Source organism: Podarcis liolepis (genome assembly GCF_965112155.1).
Source record: "Podarcis liolepis genome assembly, chromosome: 1".
Taxonomy (NCBI): Eukaryota; Metazoa; Chordata; class Lepidosauria; order Squamata; family Lacertidae; genus Podarcis; species Podarcis liolepis.
The window spans coordinates 47,277,293-47,300,524 of record NC_139554.1 but is presented as its reverse complement, the minus strand read 5'-3'; the positions used below and the strand labels follow the sequence as shown (position 1 = coordinate 47,300,524).

Below are 23,232 nucleotides of genomic sequence, written 5' to 3'. Positions count from 1 at the left end.
CACAGAACAGATCTCATGAAGGTGGGGCCTAGGCGTTGACACTACTTACCTCAACTGTCTTATATTGGCCAAAACAGAGAGTCAATCCATTTTTTGGGGTCAGTTATACTTTTTTCTTTTGTTCTTGGAAATGGAAGTTTACTCCAGATTGGGCAAATGCCCAAAGTGGGAACTTGTTGAAAATATTGGAACAGTTTCCTCCGTCCCTACTGTTTACAATTTTATATTTGCACTGGTTGTTTTCTAGAACCACAATCCAACACAGAGTTGCATACACTGACTCAAACATCCAAAAGTTCATGCTGTCTTGTGGCTTTAGTCATTTTAATCTGGATTTTCTTTGAGGTCTTACTATAAGTACATGAAAATGAGAAAGCGTGCATTGTTTTGCGACAACCTGATTATATGAGAATATGAAAAGAACACATTGATCCTTTGAAAATGAGAATAGAAAAAATTAGCAGATGTCAATATTTTATTGGAAACAAAGATTTCAGTAGGCAAATGCAATAACTCAATATGAAGTGAATTGATCAAGGAAAGGAAATGATTATTTGGGGTGAGGATCATATTATTTTGTAAGATGTCCTTCTATGGCACTCAATGCTGCTAACTCAGCTTGGGAGAGATTGAGGTATCTATTATTTCTTTCTCTGTTCTTTTAAGAAAACTTCAATGGTTTCTATGTTTGCAAGGAAGAAGAAATTTCCCCAATGATTACACAATCACACTTGGTAATTTGTTCAACTTAGTACTGAAGGCTCACTCATATACACTAATGTTCAGTTATGTGTGGAACACACACAGAGAGAGTTATGCGTGCACATGCACTTATTGTTTCCTGTGCTTCAATGAATCATTATTTGTTGCATTTATATCCCACCTTTTTTAACTCTAAGAGCTCCTAAGGTGGCATACATGGTTCTCCCCCTCTTCATTTAATCCCCACAACAACTCTGTGATACCCCCTGTAATACAGGGGTTAGGCAGTGACTTGGCCAAGGCCGGCCTCTCATGTCCTTGTCCAACACTAACTGCTATGCAACGATGGTATCTCATTCATAGAATCACAGAGCCTTAGAGTTGGAATGATCATCTGGTCCAACCCCCTGCAATGCTCCTGCAGTTGCACCATACAGGGACTGAACCTGCAACCTTGCCGTTATCAGGATCATGCCCTAACCAACTGAGCTATCCGGGCTGACTCACACGAGTTCTTTTAAATGTTCAGAAGAAACAAATCATGAGTGAACTACAAGGTTTTCATCGCCCCATTGTGCAGGGGTGGGGAACCTTTCTGAGCCCAAGGGCCACACTTCCTTGTGGCCAACTTCTGAGAGCTTATTGAGAATGAAGCGTGGGGTTAGAGGCAAAGTGGCTGGAGCAATGGAATGCAGTCGTTAAGTAGGTCATATTCCAGCCACACAGAAACCAGAGGTTTCTACACCCAAACACCACATACACCTCTCCAGGCAAAGCAGAGGCATTACCAGCCAGGCAAAAACACTTGAAGAGGTGTGTGGAGCAGGGCCAGGGAGTGGCATGGTTTGGGGGCAAGGGGTTCAGCCCATGGACAGGCATGGTCTAGAGCTGCTTATAGAGGCCTGGAGGGGTTGTATTTGGCTCCAGGGCCTGAGGCTCCTCACACCTGTCATAGCGCAATGAAGGAACTGGGAGGACGTTTCACTGAACAAAATCTTGTCTTCAGGACAGGGAGGGAAAACAAATCAAGGTAAATGAATTCATTAGACCATCTTCGGCTAATTTGGTGCCCTCTAGAGATTTTGGATTGCAACTCCCATCATCCTCAGCCAGCAGAGCCAACGGTTGGAGACAATGGAAGTTGTAGTCCATCCTGGCTAATAAAAGTAAGCCGGGAAGGGCTGGGCGATGGGCTCTGCGGGGTGGTGAATGCTTCCCTCTGTGAGGGAACATTCCCAGATCCGCTGAAAGAGGCGGTCATTAAACCGCTTCTTAAAAAACCATCTTTAGACCTGGCCAGTTTGGCCAACTATCGCCCAGTCTCAAATCTTCCATTCTTGGGCAAGGTGATTGAGCGCGTGGTTGCTGAACAACTCCAGGCACGCCTGGAGGATGCGGACCATTTGGATCCCTTCCAATCGGGATTCAGGCCTCACCATGGGACTGAAACTGCCTTGGTTGCGCTGGTTGATGATCTCCGGCGAGCTAGGGACAAAGGTGAGAGTTGTTTCCTGGTTCTGCTGGATCTCTCAGTGGCCTTTGATACAATCGACCATAACATCCTTCTGGACCGTCTAGAGGGGTTGGGAGCTGGGGGCACTGTTATACAGTGGTTTCGCTCCTTCCTCCTGGGCCGTGTTCAGAAAGTGGTGGTGGGGGATGAGTGTTCAGACCCCTGGGCACTCACTTGTGGGGTGCCTCAGGGTTCCGTCCTCTCCCCCATGCTATTTAACATCTATATGAAGCCGCTGGGAGAGATCATCAGGGGGTTTGGACTGGGTGTCCATCAATATGCAGATGATACCCAGCTCTACCTCTCTTTCAAATCAGAACCAGTGAAGGCGGTGAAGGTCCTGTGTGAGTGCCTGGAGGCGGTTGGAGGATGGATGGCGGCTAATGGATTGAAGTTGAATCCTGACAAGACAGAAGTACTGTTTTTGGGGGACAGGGGGCGGGCTGGTGTGGAGGACTCCCTGGTCCTGAATAGGGTAACTGTGCCCCTGAAGGACCAGGTGCGCAGCCTGGGAGTCATTTTGGACTCACAGCTGTCCATGTAGGCGCAGGTCAATTCTGTATCCAGGGCAGCTGTCTACCAACTCCACCTGGTATGCAGGCTGAGACCCTACCTGCCCGCGGACTGTCTCACCAGAGTGGTGCATGCTCTAGTTATCTCCCGCTTGTACTGCAATGCGCTCTACGTGGGGCTACCTTTGAAGGTGACTCGGAAACTACAACTAATCCAGAATGCGGCAGCTAGACTGGTGACTGGGGGCGGCCGCCGAGACCACATAACACCGGTCTTGAAAGACCTACATTGGCTCCCAGTACGTTTCCGAGCACAATTCAAAGTGCTGGTGTTGATGTTTAAAGCCCTAAACGGCCTCGGCCCAGTATACCTGAAGGAGCGTCTCCACCCCCATCGTTCTGCCTGGACGCTGAGGTCCAGCGCCGAGGGCCTTCTGGCAGTTCCCTCATTGCGAGAAGCAAAGCTACAGGGAACCAGGCAGAGGGCCTTCTCGGTAGTCGCGCCCGCCCTGTGGAACGCCCTCCCATCAGATGTCAAAGTGATAAATAACTACCTGACATTTAGAAGACATCTTAAGGCAGCCCTGTTCAGGGAAGCTTTTAATCTGCGATATTTTACTGTATTTTTGGTTTCTATGGAAGCCGCCCAGAGTGGCTGGGGAAACCCAGCCAGATGGGCGGGGTACAAATAATAAATTATTATTATTATTATTATTATTATTATTATTATTATTATTATCCAAGAAAATCTGGAGAGTCACAAGTTATCCATCCCTGCACTAAGTCTTCCCCCACCCTGTACACCATTCACAGATCTCTTTGTTAACAGGCAGCACGTATATAGTGTTATTAACAACAACAACAATAGACAGAATTTTCATGACAAAACTATTATGCTTCTGCCAAAAGTGCTTGTGACAATATTCTATAGAGCAATCTCAATCCACGTAGGAGGTTTTGATCAACAGGGGACAATAAATAGAGAGTTAATTGAACAACAAGAGTAAGAAAGGACGGAGGTAAGCAAGATAAAGCAGTGAAACAAATCTTTTAAAAATATATCAAATAATCTACAATGTGGTGTATAATTTATAATTTATATTGTGCAGGGTGAACTTTCAGGATTTGCTTTTGCTACTTTGGCAATTTTGATGTTAGAAACAGCTCATTGAAAACTTTCCTTGTCCATGGTGCTGATGGGAACTGCTCATTGAATTAATAAAAGCAACAGAACTTAGGACTTCTTCACACTTACCTTTTTTCCACTCTTTCCAGACATGGCCTGTACTTTAAAGCTCCATGTCTGATGGCTCCCCCTTTTTTGCTCCAAAGCTTTCCCCACAAAACATCTGCCTCTAAAGCTCAACTGGAGCAACTGGTTTTCTGCTGAAAACACGAAGTGAAGTTTGCTCTCCAATGTTTTATACATTGATTTCTATCTGCTGCAGTTAAATAAAGTCCACCCCCAACTGTAATTGGTTCACTCTTCTTTCCAGGTTGTGTGCATTTTGAGAGATGGCCAATCTACTCTGCAGGTGGTTCTTCCTGCTTTAAGGAAGATGTCTGCTTCATATACGATACTGGTAGCATGCTGGTTTTTTGTTTCTTTATTTGCAGTCTTTCCCACATGGATCTGTTTGTGTCTGCCTGAGGCGTCAGACACTTTGTGAATTTGTGCATGATATGACCGACACGGGAAGCCAAGGATTATAGCCTCCTGGTGCAGTCTTTCACACACGTACTAAAAAGTAAGTCTCAGTGTGTATCATGCTTTCAAGCAAACACCTATAGGGCTGTGCTTTTAGAGAGCAGTCATGAACCTGTGGAAATCACTTCCAGTCATTGCTGTTGGTGTTATTATCATCCTTACTAGAATTGATGCTCTGCCTTTCTACTGCAAATGTTCAAAGCAGCTGAACAGTGGCCCCCTAAAAATGCAAAGAATGAAAGCTCCCTATTAAAATTTATCTTAAAACAAAAGAAAGGATCACAAAACCAATAGTAGTCAAAACCTCCAGCTGTCAATTAAGATACAAGACTGAAATAATAAGAAGTCTTGTTGGTCTACCTGCCTGCAGGTGAGTAGCAACAGGCCAGGTCAACCTCCCTCAGGAGCACAATCCAGTTGAAAGTACCCTGCCCTGTGCCACATATGAAACAACCCACAGTGCTGCTTTGGGAAAGCAGTAGAGTTAGTAGCTATGTCAACTAGTGTCCTTCTCGCCTTTCTTTGATGAACACCCTGGCCGTTCAGTTATGCACTGGCACGCAAAGGAAACATAACCCAGGAGTCTAAACCCTGTAGGTGCATGGGTTATAAGGCTTTCACTTGGATTTATGAAGACTTCAGGTCATTCTGTGAGCACAAGATGCCTGATGTGAAAGGACTTATAAATCCTGCATGGACTCCCGCAGGCCTCATATTCTCCGTAAGAAATTATTCAGAGGCTAAAAATTCTGCACAGATGCTCCATATATCATTAAAACTTTGCCTCAACTCAAAAAGCCTTCCGGACTACAAATATTATTAACTTTGCAAGGCCAGCACAATTTACAGAACACACAAGGACTCCTGTTTCAGGAGACCACATTAATCTGTTGCAGCAGCAGCAGAGACAAATCCATCCACCTTTTGAAGTCAGTAGCACGTTGAAGTGTCAGGGCTCTTTTGTGAGCTCCCACCGAGTGCTCCAGAACGGGGAATCCCCTGCATGAGTCAGAAATAGCTCCACAAAAGAACAGAAGCAGAGACTAGATGCATCTCTGAATGTCTGAGCCATAATCCTTTAATGCTCCTTTTAGGTGTTCAACTGAGGAATAGCCCCAACCACTTGAGTCATCACCATACAGAATTATGGGCATCGCTTTTCAGCACCATAAACTGAATTCATCTTTCTTTCTTTTCTCCAACACTAAAATTTCCAGAGGCAATAGCAATGGTGCTAGCACCTGCATGCTATCAGAACTGAAGCAACAGGCATTGGGGGGGGGGGATACTATGAGGCTTAACAAGTCTTCCATGCACTTCAACTCCAGACCTCACTAAGGAATCGTCCACAGGTCCGTGATTTTTAGGCACAAGTCTGAGTGGGCTTTTTGTTTATCCTGCCACTTTCCTGGGAAAACCCACTGTTTAGAACATTAGAACAAATGTCAACCCATGGAAAACCCAATTGCTGTCTGTTCCGATTCAGTGCTAAACAGGGAAATCAGGAGGAGAAACCAAAATTCCCTTTCAGATCCATGTCTAAAAATTACAGATCTGTACCTAAAAATTATGGCACAAACAGAATGGTGGATGATCCCTAGCAGCATTTTTTAAATTAAAAATATAGGTTAATAATAATAATAATTTATTATTTATACCCCGCCCATCTGGCTGGGTTTCCCCAGCCACTCTGGGAGGCTCCCAACCAAAAATTAAAAACACAACACAGCATTAAAAATTAAAAACTTCCCTAAGCATAACGAATAATGAAAGCAAACATGCACAACGAATTAACAACACGTCGTGTCATTTCTGTCATAACTGGTATGTGTTTCAGGAGAGAAGAGGTGGAGATAAATGTCCCATCTCAAAGGGAGGCATATCCTACGTTTTCCCCCAGATAAATTTGTCCTGGGCTGAAACACATTGCTGGACTTGCCTTGGGCCCACAGATGAAGTCCCACCAAATTGTGGCAAATGACTCAGACTCAGCTGTCCCCCTGCAAAATTTCAGTTGCTGTGTTAGTTTTTCTGATGGTATAAAAATGTTTTCCTAACAGTCTATCATGAAAGTTTGCACCTTCTTCCACCTTTAAGGGACGATCAATCTAGCAGCAACCAACAGGTAAGTAATAAGTTCATTTGTGGATATATCGGAATGATTTCTGGTATGTCCATTTGTAGCTGCTATGTGCAGGCTAGAGATGGGAAGGCCTGGGAAAAAACCTGAAAAAATGGGGGGGGGGGGACGAGGGGGAAATCTGGGTTTCCCCCCCATTTTTTCCCAGGCCTTCCCACCTCTAGTGCAGGCCACTTGAAATTTCTCAGTGAGATGTCTGTGGCTTTAGGGTAAGCTGCCTATAAGTGCATCCCCAGGTGGACTGAATGCTTTTCTCCACATCACTGAAAAGTGGTCTGAAAACATCTGTCTGCTCAGAGAAAGTCATTCAAAGTCATTCATTGGCCTGCAGTACAAGGCATGCATTCCTCTGCTAGGGATGCCCTAGTCATTCCTCACTTAAATCACGGGGTGCATCTTCCTGCAACAGACCCAGCCATCTGCTATGGGCACAGTGTACATGGGCCGCATGCCTGGGCATGTTGCAATGTTTTCAGCACATTGTGTGCACAGCTGAGGGCTATAAGGGGAGTTACAAGGCTCCATGGAATCCTTTGAGCCTTAGAGAGGAGACCAAGAGATGACAGGCATCTTCAAATATCTAAAGGGCTGTGATATGTGAGGCGTGAAGGCAGCTCCCTGCATGGGCCTTTCCACCTGGCCTAGGAGGTGGGGCCCACAATCACCAGCCCTACTGAAGAGGCTCCTCATGAAGCCGGAGGAACATCGCCCAGCTAATGTTTTATTGATTTATTGAGTTTAATATGCTGTAAACCGCTTTGAGATTTTTATTAAAAATATAAAGCGGTATAGAAATTTTAAAAATAAATTAAATAATAATAATAAATGGAGCAGGCTTGTTTTCTCCTGCTCCATAGACTAGCACCTGAACCAATGGATCCAATTCTACAGACAGAGACTCTCACCTAAGAGATCTACAGCAAATCTTTTCAGAACTAAAATACCCAGCAGATGAAGTTAGACAACAGATCAACAGAGCCAGACTTATACCCAGAGAGAACTTGCTGCAAGACAGACCCAAAAAAGAAAATAACAGAACACCTCTAGTCATCACATACAGCTCCCAAGTTAAAACAGTACAACGCATCATCAGAGATCTACAACCTCTCCTGGACAATGACAGTTCTCTTTCTCAAGCTCTGGGAGGAAGACCTTTCATTGCCTACAGACGGCCGCCCAATCTTAAACAACTCCTAACCCACAATAATACTACAACCAGACTTAACACGGACACTGGCACCAGAGCCTGCAATAAACCCAGATGCCAACTTTGCTGCCACATACACCCGGACAACACCATTACTGGCCCCAACAACATCACACATACCATCTCGGGACTATTCAATTGCTCATCGTCTAACATTGTGTATGCCATCAAATGCCAACAGTGTCCTTCAGCTCTCTATATTGGACAAACAGGCCAAACCTTACGCCAAAGAATAAATGGACATAAATCTGACATCAAGAATCACAAAACAGAGAAACCAGTAGGAGAACACTTCAATCTCCCAGGACATTCTATACAAGATCTCAAAGTAGCTGTTTTACTACAAAGGAATTTCAGAAATAGACTGGAAAGAGAAGCTGCTGAATTGCAACTCATTACCAAACTTAAAACCATGGAGAGACCTGGTTTGAACAAAGACATTGGATTCTTATCTCATTATACATAACTAAGCCATTTCTCACCTTTTCACCCCTTGCCTTTTCCTGTAAGACCTATTACAGTCGTTAAGAGTCGTCAACAGGCTCATCTCAGCTATCTGCCAATCTCCCATTCCCACCACCCTTCTGAGTAATACCCCTCCCCACCTTCTCACTATATAGAAGGATCTGGCAACTTCTGTTTCAGTGTATCTGAAGAAGTGTGCATGCACACGAAAGCTCATACTAAGAACTAACTTAGTTGGTCTTTAAGGTGCTACTGGAAGGAATTTTTTTATTTTGACAATGGATTCAAGTTACAAGAAAGGAGATTCCAACTAAACATCAGGAAGAACATTCTGACAGTAAGAGCTGTTGGACAGTGGAACAGACTCCCACAAGAGCTGGTGGACCCTCCTTCCTTGGAGGTTTTTAAACAGAGGTTGGATGGCCATCTGTCATGTATGATCTAGCTGTGATTCCTGCGTTGCAGGGGATTTGACTAGATGACCCTTGGGGTCCCTTCCAACTCTACAATTCTACGATTCCTTTCTTCTATGTTCAGCCTGTACTTTCTCACTCCCAGAGAAGTATGCTTTTGGGGGCCATTCAAAAAAAAAAAAAAAAAAAGAGGCATCGGAACTGACTGTTCCTGGCCTAATCCATTCACAACAATGATAACGACGGTCACAACTTTTCATGTAGCACCATCTCCCCAGCTTCTGGCACTCAAGGAGCCATACAGAGAATAACAAATGCACAAAGATTTTCAAGAGAAAGGAAGATACCATAAAGGAGAAATCGACTGCTGACAAGTCCACAGCACAGTTAAAACAAATCGGCTTTCAGGTCCTCTTTAAAGATAGGAAGGAAGGCACAGCCGTGAACATTGAAGGGAGAGATTGGCGACGAAGGCACAATCGCCCACAGGCTTAAAGTGGCAGGAGTCCCAACAGCAGGTATGTCCGGGAACAAAAAAAGCTGAAGAGTTTTTAATTTGACAGGTCAAGTCTGTCAAGGTGAAAGCTGCCAAACTGCAGCTTAATTATTAACCAGCCCTGATTTGTTTGCATCAGCCTCAGTACTCAGCTTTCAACATGGCTTGCACCCGAGACTCCCAGCTGTCAAGTCCAATTAGTCCTGATAAGGTCTGGAGATGCCAGGCAGGGAAATGAATGTGCCAGTTCCTCCTTGGCTCCCATCTCTGCTTTCCAGATATGGCAAAGGTTGGGAGGAAATAATTCCACCTTAACACCCCTCGTTCTGAACTTAAGCAAGTGCTAAACGGCAGGCGGGAGGCAAGATGCCCTCTTTCTGGACAAGGAGAAATGGAGGGTGCATTTCCAGGAAGGGGGGGGGGCAAACCTACCCTTATTGCAAGAGGTGTAAATCGCAGACACTCTGGAGTGAGTGAAAGTGGTTCCAAAATGATACTGATATTTACTTTAGAGGAAAGGAAGGTGAGCCTTCACTGAAAACATCACAAAGTATTTATGTACAGGTGGATAATGATCACGTCCATCCTGGACATTACACTTCTTGTGATGACTGAGACTCTTGTGCCAAATTCCCCATCTATCTATCATCTATCTATCTATCATCTATCTATCTATCATCTATCTATCTATCTATCTATCTATCTATCTATCTATCTATCATCTATCTATCTATCTATCTATCTATCTATCTATCATCCATCCTGCATCAATCACCTTCAATATAAAAACGAACTGTAGGATAATATAAGAAGACATTTAAAAACTATCAATTTATTATAAACCAAACCAACAGTGCAATAAAACTAGGATGAACCAGCTAAAAATGCTATAACATGCCTGGGCAAATAAGGTTTTAAGCACATGCCAAAAAGAACACAATATTGGTGTCAGGCATGCCTCCCTTGGGTACATTTTTTGTGCGTTATTGTGGCATTTTTTGGATTGCACTATTTATATTTATCATTTAAAATTTGTTTTAAACTTTACTGTACATTGCTCAGAAAACTATGGTATGGGGTGATTAACAAACAATACAACAACTATTAGTTTAAATAATCATGCATTGGTGAATTGTTTTACATAGTGACAGATTGTGTGAATTATCTGTTGTAGGAGTATTTCACTGCATAAACTGTGATGAACTAGGCTTTGATGACCCATAAGTTCAACATGTGTCTGACATGTCAGGATATTTGAACAATGAGTCACTCTGCCAGAAATTTGAGTTGGAGTAGCTTCAGTCATAACTTAAGTGTAGTTCCTATTTACATGACTACTAGAATTCCATATCTCTGAATCTTGGCAATGTCCAGATATGAAACTCTGGACTCCTTCCTTATCTTTGGCGTTACATAGCTAACACTCATGACCAAGATTCTCAAAGAGGGAAGGGGTTAGAAGAGTCACAAAGTCTCTCATCCTGTGGCTCTCGACATCTTTTGGAACTTCAAAGCCCAGTTAAGGTGCCATAACAGTTAAGAACATAGCAATATTTCCTAGTAGATCTTGTGCCTCTAGAAGATTCTATTTTGAATGTCAAACATTCAGATAGAGTCTTATTGATGGTGCAGGCCAGGAACAGGCAACAGTGGCCTTCCAGATATTGTTGGATTCCTCAAACTTCCCTCAGCTTCTGCCCACATGGTCAATGGTCAGCTATGATGGGAACTGTAATCAAGTAACACTTGTAGAGCAGAGGTCCATCATCCCTAGCATAGGTCAATGTTAGAATATAGGATTAAAAATCCCACATGCTTTCATCATTCCTTCACATCTTCATACACCCTAATTTGAATTGTTCTGAATTAGGATAGTTTTAGGTAGGCATGCTTACAAACATGTAATGCCTAGTTCTGAGAGACAAACAAACAGGTTATCAAGATACAGATAGGTAGCCGTGTTGGTCTGCCATAGTCAAAATAAAAAAATTCCTTCCAGTAGCACCTTAAAGACCAACTAAGTTAGTTCTTGGTATGAGCTTTCGTGTGCATGCACACTTCTTCAGATACACTGAAAGAGAAGTTGCCAGATCCTTCTCTTATCTCATGTATAGTGAGATAAGAGAACACTTCAATCTCCCAGGACATTCTATACAAGATCTCAAAGTAGCTGTTTTACTACAAAGGAATTTCAGAAATAGACTGGAAAGAGAAGCTGCTGAATTGCAACTCATTACCAAACTTAAAACCATGGAGAGACCTGGTCTGAACAGAGACATTGGATTCTTATCTCACTATACATGACTAAGCCATTTTTCACCTTCTCACCCCTTGCCTTTTCCTGTAAGACCTATTGCAGTCGTTAAGAGTCGTCAACAGGCTCATCTCAGCTATCTGCCAATCACCCATTCCCACCACCCTTCTGAGTAATACCCCTCCCCACCTTCTCACTATATAGAAGGATCTGGCAACTTCTGTTTCCGTGTATCTGAAGAAGTGTGCATGCACACGAAAGCTCATACCAAGAACTAACTTAGTTGGTCTTTAAGGTGCTACTGGAAGGAATTTTTTTATTTAGGTTATCAAGAGCAACCGAACTTCTGAAGGGCAGAGAATGCATGTAATGTACATAGAAGACGCATGAACATGGGGACAATAATACAGCCATTGTGTCACACTGTCACAGAGTAAGTGAGTGAGAGAGAGAGATGGAGGAGAGGAGGAGAGTGAGTGTGTGAGAGAGAGACAGGGAGAGTTTTCTACGCAGAGCTGGGCCTAAAGAAGGCTACACAACATAGAAGTTTTGTGGTGGTGGGTAGGCAGAAGCTAGAGGCAAAGAGACTTCAATGTAATTTTCCACGTAATTTTTTCCAACACTCCTGAAATGTTTGCATTTTCTAAATCTAACATGACATGGACTAAGTGAAAATGTCACCTCCATTCTTTACTTATTAGTCATGATCTGTCCTGAGTGGCACTCTACGTGCGCAGTGGCATATGCATTTTTTATGTTGCTCTGGATATCATCTGCCACAGGATTTACAGGGTTTGAAGTACATCGTCCATGCGTCCAAGGGATGTCAACGAAGCCCGTGGAAGGGGGCCCGACTGCAGAAGTTAAGTGGAGGAGAAGTGTCATTATATAAACCTTGCTCACTCAACAGCTCATCTAAAGGAGGCGGGTGCTGTCTGGAGCAGATATGGCTGGTGAGGAATTGGTGCTGTGTTCTGGGCATCTTTTTTCTTTCCTAACATGGTCAGAGATTTAGCCTCTTTCCTTATTAACTTAAGAGCAACTTCCAGTAGTGCCAAGTGAGTGAATTATCCAATGCTACCTGCCAAAAGCAATCAAATCTGAGCACAAGAAAGGGCAGAAATCGTATTATTTTAATACATATTATTTGGTTCCAGAAGATCTGATTAAATTAGCACACTACTGAATTAGAGCAACAAAATTACTATGGGAACAGCTGAGAAAGACTTCCTGAAACTGAAGAGCTGATCGAATTATAAGAAGGAAAGCGCCTCTTTGCTTCCCAATTATTCTCCAGTTGATGTCTCTCTCTTTTTGTACACAAGGGATCCAGGTGTGTATACAAAGAATGTAATACAGAAATGTCTCTGAAGGTGTTTTAGTTTCGTCTCTCTAGATAACAGGAAGCCACCAATCACAGCAGCTTCTTGAATCCTGAGTGCATGTTGGCATTGAAATGTACATTTACAAGTAAGAGAGTATGCATATTCTTGTGCTGTTCTTACTCTACTTTATACAGTCATACCTCATGTTACGTTTGCTTCATGATACGTTTTTTCAGGTTGTGTCCTGCGGTGACCAGGAAGTACTGGAAAGGGTTCCTTCCGGGTTCTGCCGCTCGTGCATGCGCAGACGCGCAAAATGACATCATGCGCAGACGTGGCAAATCGCAACCTGCGCATGCACAGACACGCCGCTGCGGGTTGCGTTCTATTCATGTTGCGAACAGGCCTCCGGAACGGATCCCATTTGCAACCAGAGGTACATATATGCTTTTACAGATACTTATAAATTCTTTTTGGGGTGGAAAAAAAATGATGGCGAGAATCATTTCTAGCTGACAGAGATTTGGGAGCTCGTTACACGCTTGGCCCCTGTGTGCTTCCACCAGTAGCCCCCTAAGTTCCATCCACTTCTTTTTTCTGCTTGAGGAGCTCCTCTGCTAACAGGGATTGGGTCATCTGACATGCAATGTTATGCAGACCTACTGAACGCGAGCCAAAGGTAAGGTGCCATTACCGATGAACACACTAGGTGAACTCTGTGGTGTGTGACGGAAGCCGTATAACTTTTAGACTGGAGGCAGGGAACAGCTTTTAAGAGATGTGAGCGATATGATAAAGGCATTGTTGCCTATGATGTAAACACTTGTCTCCTTTGTCCTGTTATCAGTAATGACCAGTCTGGTGGTTTGCTGCCAGGAATTTCTGGCAGCTGCTCTGAAGAAAGTAGGGGTGGCAAAGTGCATTCTAAGCTATAACAACGGGGAGGCAGAGGTGGAGGAAAGGGCATTGCAGTCATCCCTGGAGAAATGTGTGGCTGCTTCCTGGAAGGCCTCAGCAGCCTATACAGGCATTTGGCCTGCTAGCCAGTCAGCAGCCGCTGCTTCTTGGGGGTTGCTGCTAAGAATGGGCTCAACTCCTTTCCTCAGTTATTCAGCTGCTGCAGCAAGTAATTATTTCCAGGGATTCCCTCCGCTGCCCACTGCTGCCCTCCATTATTCGAGACAAAAGAAGGTTTGCACTACATACACCTATACACTTTAATTTGTATTGGTTCACTGCCCAGAGAAAGTTAGTTTTGGATGGTATGCAAACAGTGTTAATAAATGAAATGGCAGTCTAGTTAATTTCTACACATGGAATGGGAAGGAGGACGCCATTTTGCCCTTTGTATCTTAGGCCAGCTTCAATGTAATCTTGGTGGGGTATCTCACTACTGTGTGACTTTAGCCAGCAGGCTTTGCCAAGACCATAACAATTCATAACAATATGCCAGGGACTCTCTCTTTCTCTTTCTCTCATTCATATATTATATATGCACTTTATTAGCATCAGATTTTGGCATATGTCCGTTATCTCAGTAACTCGGATGTCCTGAGCGTGGCTTTAATTCAAATGCCTCTCCGCAACAAAGCCTTCTAAGAAAATTTGATAGAGGGCACTTTGAGTTGGTCCACAGAGCTGCAGCTGTCACGCCGGAGAAGCACTTGTCAATCTCCATGCACATAGATCGTTTCTGAGAGCTGCAGCCAGAAGGACTCTGACAGATTCAGGGAAAGGGAAGGTGATGGTCCAAGCACATTTGAATGCAAAACACCAGCCTCATTCTCCGGGCTGTGAGACAGATTCTTATCATTTTGCACTCTTTTTTTAAGGGCACAAGCTGAACCATAATTAGTGTGCAGGTGACACAAAGGGGAGACTTTGGAGACCAGGCTGACAATAGCCACTGTCTGATCCTATGCGAATGAAGGTGGCAAGAATGTCACTCACTGAGGGGGGAGAACCACTAGAAACTGCACAGATGGGGAATGAAAGAGAGCTAAAGATCGCAAGCGAGGGCAGCAGGAGGTGGGGAAGTGGGAGGTGGAAAGCAACAGCAGCAATTACTGCTTTCCAAGAGGCTTGTTTACATCCTGCCTGCCTCTTGGTAATGCTGTCCATTAAGCTGTGGATGTAAATGCAAACCTTCTTCACATCATGATGACAGGTCACTATTGACACCCACTAGAGTCTTAAAGTGGTGTTTTACAAATGGTAAAAATCTGTGCTTTCTCCCTTCTGTTGAAACCTCCAATGGAAGCCCCAGGCAGAAACGAGCATACAGTTCAGTCTCGAAATGGTCTTTTAAGTCAGGGCTACAGGCAATCTGAGTGGGGGCAGCTCCTGGGTGTCCCCTGATTCCTGATACAGAGGGAGGAGCAGGGAGCTTCTAGCCCTTCAACCACTTAACTCGTCTCAGCAGAGTCACCTGAAGAGAACAGTCCTCTTTGCCTGATAACAGAAGCATTGCCACTATGCTACTGAGGCCTTCGCCTGAATGCACATAGGAGCCCTGGCAGCAGTTCAGAATTTGGGAATACCGGCTGGCTGACACCCCCCCCCCCGGTGTGGTGGCTAAATGCCAGGTCTGTCTGCAAGAAAACATTGATCACCCAGGATTTGTTCATGGATGAGGGGGCTCACTGGGCAGATTAGCTTTGTGACCCTATGCTAACCCAGCTGTGTCTGTCTGGGTACTTGGTGAAGCACCATTGCAGGGCAGGTGGACGGGGCAGGGGATCATGAGATCATCCATAAAAATGCCATCACCCTCACCAGGAGATTGATGTGCACTGTGCCTGAGGGACTGCTTGTGGTGACCTGGCAACTTCACCATACAGTTTTGGGTGAATCTGGAAGCAGAGCACCTTTGACACCTCTCTCTCTCTCTCTCTCTCTCTCTCTCTCTCTGTGTGTGTCCCATCCTATTTTGTGATGTTAAGTTATTTAAAATTGTTGTAACGCACTCTGGGACCTTAACTTGAAGGGTGGGTAAATAATACTAATAATTTGGTAGGTCTCTCTCTCTCTCTCTCTCTCTCTCTCTCTCTCTCTCTCACACACACACACACACACACACACACACACACACACACCCTGCCCCCATCACCACCAAATGCACTGTCTCCATTTCAGACCTTCCCGGCACTGAGAGGGAAAGTCTGAAGTGGGTTTCTAAGTACACATAGCAGAAGGCTCTTAGAATTCATCCTATGATCACAGTTCCTGTTCAGATTGTCCATCATACCATCAAATGCCTGAATAGGGCCTTAAGACAGCAAGTATAAAAAAGGGGCTCCTTTCTGTACAACGACCTGCATCAACAATAATAAGTGCAGTGAAAGTGAGGGAGTTTCCTCTTCTGCTACTACTGTGTTTATTTGATCTGGGAAAGAGTAAGGACATAGCAAGGCTCTCCTGTTCTGGCAATCCCACCCAAATCCTTGCTACCTTAGAACAGATAAGAAATTCACAACATGTGTGTGGACATGGAGAGAACTCTCAAATTAGGTTGTTATCAAGGAAAATTTTGCTGCACAAATGCGCAGAAACAGGGGTGAAGTATCCTTTTTGGCCTGAGGGCCTCCTTTCCTTCTGGGAAGCTTTCTAAGGGGCATATGCCAATGGTCTTAAATTCATATAGTCTCAATGCACAGCTTGATACATGAAAGGTCAAGGAGCTCCAAATAAAAGGGAAGCATTGAAATTAAGGCCACAACAAAGAGAAGAACAGAGCAAACCAGTTAAGGGAGAGAGGGGAAAAAACTTACCTTGTGTCAAGAGGAGTGCTATATAAAACAGAAATATAAAAAAGAAGAGAAAAAGGGAACAGTTAATAACTTAGGCATGGCAGTTTCATTTTGCAGATGACTGTATTAAATGAGCAATGAACTTGACTTGATGTAGCTGTGAATTTTCTGCCGCCACATGCTAGATGCAGGTTTGTGAACATGCCTGGTAGCAGCAAAATGAACATGAAGCTGGAGAGAACAGGTGTGTACCAAAGGTTCTGGCTACCAGAGGTTTCCCCCTTTCCTTCATGAGCAGAGGCAGGGAGGTGGGGCTTGAAGGGGTGGGGTGGGGTGGGTCTCTGGAGTCAGAAAGTGTGCCAATTCGCAACACTTTCGCAAGATCTGGGATAAGCCAAAGCTCAACCCAAATAAGTTGTTTTTTCTGACGGGGACTTCAGTCATGTTAGAACCCTTAGAATAGTTGGTGCTTAGCGACTGTAACTTTGCCTTTGCTCAAAAAGTAAGATGTGAGTCATGATTCATGCTTAAAAATGAACTTTAAGTCACCTTACTCCGTAGCAAAATTACTGTTGCTGCAGTAGGAAATAAAACATCACCCCATCTACTTTGCATGTTCACTTTGATAACTCCTTTAGCTACGGTAATTGTCAGTGATATTCCAGTTGTAAGGGGTAAGCTGTATAACTGTAAGGGGGACTGGGTACAATTCCAAGATACAAAGTGAAGCTCATGGCATGGCCAGAGATGGAAGAATAATTGACGGCCCCAAGGCTAATGCCTAGACCTTCCTTAACTTTCCCCAGGTATGTTACAGAGAGTTACAAATGCAGTTGCAAAGCAATCCCGAGAACCAAAAAAAAAATTGTCTAACTGTATTTTGAGCTTTGAAATAATCTTTTTGTGATTTTGTTCTATAAAGCTTGATCAAGATGCTGGTTAAGTCAGGTGCTATTGAACCCTAGAGCTGTAAAAGTACAAGATAAAACTACAAGATAAAAGTACTGATAAAACAACAGGAGCTGTAATGCTAACAATGACTAGCTACAACAAATAACTTAGGACAAATGATTACATATCTTTCTCAATCTCATAATGCAGCTGGAAATCTCTTCTGATGCAAGTCTTTTAATTTCGATTTGCTAATTGGAAGTCTCCAGGTGAGACTGACGGCTGCCAACAACAAACTGGTAGTCTGACATGGATAGGAGTAGTTTAACGACAGAACTGTTAATTTAGGTTTAGACAGTTAATAATCTTTTTAATGCTAAAATGCCTCATTTAATCCTATTATATCTCTTTCTTTTTTCATGTTTCAGATTTAATATGACTCATAGGAATTTTGTAACAGGAATTGTTTTTTTTAAGCCAGTCACCATTGTTTCTGTAACTATATTACTTTGAAATTCATTTAAAAACTTGTATGCTTTGAAATTTAGTATGTCTGAAAGATTAGGAATGGAAATGGCTTTTCTCACTCAGGTACCAAGAACCAGACTGAGGAAGTGCAATCCTGCTGGTTCCCCTGGACCTTTCATTGGCTTTTGATATCATAAGCAACAGTATCCTTCTAGATCAGTTGGCCGGATTGGGCCTGGGAGACATGGTGATATGGTGGCCTGGTCCATAATGGAAACCCAGTAATAGTAATAGACAGTAGTATTGGAGGGCTTTATTTCACCCCATGGCCAATGAACCATGGGGTACCTTCATGGTTTTCAACATTTATAAGAAACTGTTGAGAGATGGCACCTGAATGTTTGGGTTTAAGTGCACTAACATGAAGATGACATGCAATTCTACCCCTCTTTTTCATCTGATAATCCCAAGGAGTTCCTAAACTAATGCTTGGAGACACTTTTGGGTTGGATGAGAGCAAAAAAGCTAGAATTAAACCCAGGCAAGGTGGGCATTCTGTGGGAAGGAGAATTGCTGTCTGGATAGAAGGGTACAGGTAGACCTAGGTGAGTTTCCACTCCCCCAAAGGATCATTTGGGGGAGATCCTGGATTTGTTCCTATCTGGGAAGACCTAGATAGCTGCAGTGGCCAGGTGCACTTGTTTCCAGCTTTGGCTGATATGCCAATGGCAACCTTTCTGAGAGAGGTCTGATCTTGTCTGAGTTATCCATACACTTGTCACATCCACTGTAATGTGCTGAATGTAGGGCTGCCTTTGAAGACAATTTGGAAAATGACTGTGATTGGAACATGCAGTACTTATACTGTACCAATTGCTCTGATAGCTAGTAAGCTTCCAAGTCCACTTTAAAACCTTAATGGTCGGGGGTCTGGGTTACTTGAAAGGCTGCCTGGACCCGTAACAGCCTGCCCATGCCCTGAAAACATGTCCCTTTGGGGATGCGGCAGGTATCATCCTTAACAAAGCTCTTAAGAGGGCTTTGAAGACATACCTCTTTGGGGCACTTTTAATAGGTCATGTTGGGAATATTATGCCGTGAGTCCTTTTAGTTTAATGTTGTTTTGCGGTTTTATTCCTAAAGCTAATGGGTGGGGTTATTTTTTCTTCTATCCTGTAAAACAATTTTAGATATACGGTAGTGTAAGTTGCTTTGTGGAGAAGATTTCTCAAAAGTAGGCTATAAATATAAATAAACAAACGAATGACTGAAAGTTCATCCCAATGTAAAATGCTATTTCTCATTGTTTTGAATATGATAGTATGATGGTCAAAAAAGCAGTTTAAAGCACACCATTATATTCTATACATTAATATGCATGTGTTAGAAATGTACTTATTTTTTTGTTCCTGATATTGTTTATGCAGGTAAACATAATTTATGAAAATAAATTAAAAATCATTGCAAAAGTTAATGGCGGAAAGCATGAATCTAGGGGTAGGACATTGCTGGCAGTCTGTAGTGCACAGACAACCAAGTCTCTGCTATTTTTATATCTGCTTCTATGAAAGGTTGCCTTAGCAGGAAATATAATTCTGAAATAAGAATGTAATTAAGAACAGTCTGGAGAAATATGACCTTTTTGATAAAAGCGTGAAATGGAGACAGGTTAATGTGCGTTATCTTTTCAATGTCTTGGGAAAAGATCGTCTACGAATTTAGCCTGTATACTGTAATCTAATCAGAAGGAACAGATGAGCCCCTCTCCTTGCTCCCATATGCACCTATCAATGGTATTGCAGCTTGCAGATCACAATGTTGATGGTGAAACCCTCTCAAGCCATTTCTTACATTCTGATTCTGTTTTTTTGTTTTTTGGGTGGCACTGCCTACAAAAGGCCATTCTAGAAGGCTGCTTAATTTGATTGCCAAAGTTGTTGCCATTTAAGAATCCGAGCCCTGTATCCATCAATGTCATCCTATTAGTGCAAGGGTTCATGCTGATTTTGAGCTGTTTGGATTTATTTGCATGTAAACTGACTTGTCTCCCCAACCCCAATGCTTTGCACTTTGAAAACTGCCTGTTGTGAACTGCTTCAGGGATGGCTAATTATGGAAAAGGGACATATCAATACACTAGGATTTTATTTTAAAAAACAACAACAACCACTTCTGTAACAAAAACAGCACCTTTATTTCTCTTAAAACATCCATTTCTTGATGATCTGGGATATTTTCCTTTCATTTGCACTTCACTCTAGTAATGGAGTGTTTTTCTTTCACTTCTAATGTTACACATGAATATTTGAAGAACACTATCAATGAGATTTCAGGAATGTTGGTTGGCAAGGAAAAAGATAGGTATAAAAAGGAGAATTCCCTGGATGCCAAGATCCAGGTTTGGGGCAAGAACTCTTGGGTGAGAGAACCCGAGCAGAGATTTAAAATCACAAAACATGCAGCAAAGTAAAGTGTGGAAATATAGGCTGTTAGATCTTTAAAATATGTCCTTCAACTTCTTCCAAAGTTCCCCTCTTTCCTTAGCATAGAAAAAGACCACACATTTAGTAAGTTAAAAAATTGTTTACTTACAAACTCACCGAAGGTCAGATTCATTTGCTTTTCATACAGCATTCAGAATACACAGGCAACAAAACTTAGGTTTGTGGTGAAGGTCACTCAATTATTGGTACAGGAACTCAAGAATGGCTTTTAAAAGAGGCCATGCGTTCTGAGCTTGGAGCAACTGGCCCAAACCTCGAGTTCACATGGTAGACTATGAGGGGAAGAATAGGCTTCCCTTCCAATCCCTCTCAAGGTGAGCGAAGCCTGGTAGGACAGTTTACCCTATGGTATTTACCCCTTCATGCATCAATCAGACTTAAGAATGCTGATTAGATGAGGCTGGTTATACTACAAACACCTTCTCAAGCAAATACACCAAATGCAAGTACAATTAATGAACCACCTTAGAGTCCCAATCTTGATTCAGAGGTTCTCAAAACTGTCTGTTGGTAGGGAGTTGGTCAGAATGTCAACTGTTATTTCTTTGGTTTGACAGTACGCCAATTCAGCAAGTCCATCTGGTATCACTGCATGCACATAGTAGTATTTCACCCCAATGTGTTTGGGTCTTGCATGAAACCTCTTGCTTTGAGATAATTTCAAGCAGCTTTGAGTGTACACCCATCAGACAAGTTTCTCCCCACACAACCCGAAGTCCGTAGTTATTGGTCAATCCAGACCATTTCTCTGTATGCTGTGGCTGTGGCTGTGGCTATGTACTCTGAGGAAGACAAAGCTATAGAATTTTGTTTACAACTGGCCCAGGAAACAGGACAATTTCCAAACATAAAGAGAAATCCACCTGTTGACTTATACTCCTTTGGATTTCTGGCTCAGTCTGCATCCATGTACCTCATAGTATTGGATTGTTGTCAGCGTAAGTTTACAATTCATGGTTCACTTTAAGTATCTAACAACTCTTCACAGCAGTTCAGTCCTCAGTGGGAGAGCTAACTTTCCTGCTTAGGATTCCCGCTGCATTTGCTATGTCAGGTCTGGTTGTTGTGCTTAAGTACAGGAGCTTTCCTTTGGCCAAGCTGTACTCAATTTCCCCTTCTGCACCCAATCGCCTTCTTGCCCAGGTCTGGTGCTGGAGCAGTGCATCTATCTCTTCCTGTGCAGCATCCCTTCACAGGTGAGCTTCTGCAGTTAGCATCTGCTCTATCTTTTCCCAGGTGGAAGGTTCTAGAGGTTGCGATGACCTCGCAAGACGGGACAGTTGTGGGGCTGGGTCTTGGTGAGCACCTGACACCTGGCTCTGGAACCTCGTCTGCTTCTTCATCACCCTTTAACGCAAACATGTCATCATTAGTCTGCTTCCCTCTGGCTGTGCTGCATCTTGGAATCTGCTCCTCTGCTTCTCTTTCCTGTTCAGCATCTGTGCTAAGTGGTGTGACAGTAGAAGGCAGATCTGGACTGTTATACATCAATTCTGGTAAATTTATGAGGGCTTGTGTTTCTTCCTCTGACTCACCAGAAAAGTCCATCACAGTTCCTCTCGTGTCAGCTCTCCTGTATTCATCAAACTGAACCACATGTCTTGTGCTGACTTTCCCAGTACTCAAGTCCATTACTCCGTATCCTTTGCTTCTCAGAGCCTAGCCAATCACAATAGTCTCTTCTGCTCTGGAATCTAACTTGTGCCTATCCTCCTTGGGTACACAGGCATGGGCAATACTGCCAAGTACATGCATGTGTGGCATGTTAGGTACTCTTCTGTGCCAAAGTTCAAAAGGTGTACGTGGTTGGCAGTCTATTTTGGAGATATACTGCAGTGGCTACTGTATCTCCCAGATGCGTTTGGGAAGGCCAAAGTCTTCAACATGCACAAAGCCATTTCCAGAAGAGATCTAAACTTTCTCTCAGTGATGTGAGTTTTGCTGGCACCCAATGAAAAACACGATTTTTCCTTACAACTCTCTGTTTCCCCATAGTTCTTCCTCTGGGACTTCAAAACACAGAGTTGTGTCTCACACAACTCCCTTTCTCTTTCATTTCTTGGGGTGGGGGCTAAAAAGAAGAGCTATGTTTGCTGCCTGGGCAAACTAAACCTTGCTTTGCCTTTGTTACACATGCAGAAGTTTGTGTGGCACAGCTGGAAAGGTTCCAATGAAATGCAATTCCTTCTCCATCTTCTGAACCAAATGCCGTGATGGAATTATACCTTACATTACACCCTTGAGGCCATTATAATTTAGACTTTGGAGCACCCTGACTGAAAAAGGAGACCTGGAGCTGTAGCCCCTCTAATGCTGGAGTGTCGAAACTGCTGTGTGAAGGGAATATCCAGCCCAAATTTCCCTGGGGGGCTGACAAAGTAAAAGGAAACCTAGACCCCAGTTGTCAACTAATGTGACACTCAAGCCATCAAATGAGTTAACAGCCCAGTGAAAAGATGTCATCTTCCTAGCAAGGAAAAAAAATAGGCTGGATTTACTGGAGGGACACTCAAAAGGTACTGACAGTAGGGCAACCAGAAAGGTGACACAATCTGCTGGAAGGCTTCTAGGCCCTGTTATGTTTTGCCAACAACGGTTTGGTCCCTGTCACTGCAGATAAGGGAAATATATAGAACCATGGGACTGCAGAATGAGATTGGGAAGTCTTGGAGCCAATCAGTGGAAGGGAGAAGAAGGCAACCCATTTCCAGCTCTAACAACGAGAAGTTCAACAAACTCTTGGTGGTGGTGGTTGTTTTGCATTTGTTATCACAAATGGAACAAGGGCATTGGCAAGAAGAGATATATTTGCTGGTGGGTTCTGATCCCTGTGTTCCTTACCAAGCTACAAATGAAAGAGAAAGAGGGTACCCACCTCAGGCCTA

The 23,232-nt window shown here is 43.4% G+C and overlaps 1 protein-coding gene across 4 annotated transcripts in view; it reads right to left on the bottom strand.

Annotated features, from left to right (window-relative positions):
* Positions 1-23,232, bottom strand: part of SLC8A3 (solute carrier family 8 member A3) — a 165,846-nt gene that overhangs the window by 6,485 nt on the left and 136,129 nt on the right. For all 4 annotated transcript variants that reach the window (XM_083506695.1, XM_083506697.1, XM_083506696.1 and 1 more), the window contains exon 4: positions 16,506-16,523. In XM_083506695.1, coding sequence (XP_083362821.1) covers positions 16,506-16,523 — 18 coding nt within the window. The remainder of the gene's footprint in view (positions 1-16,505; positions 16,524-23,232) is intronic.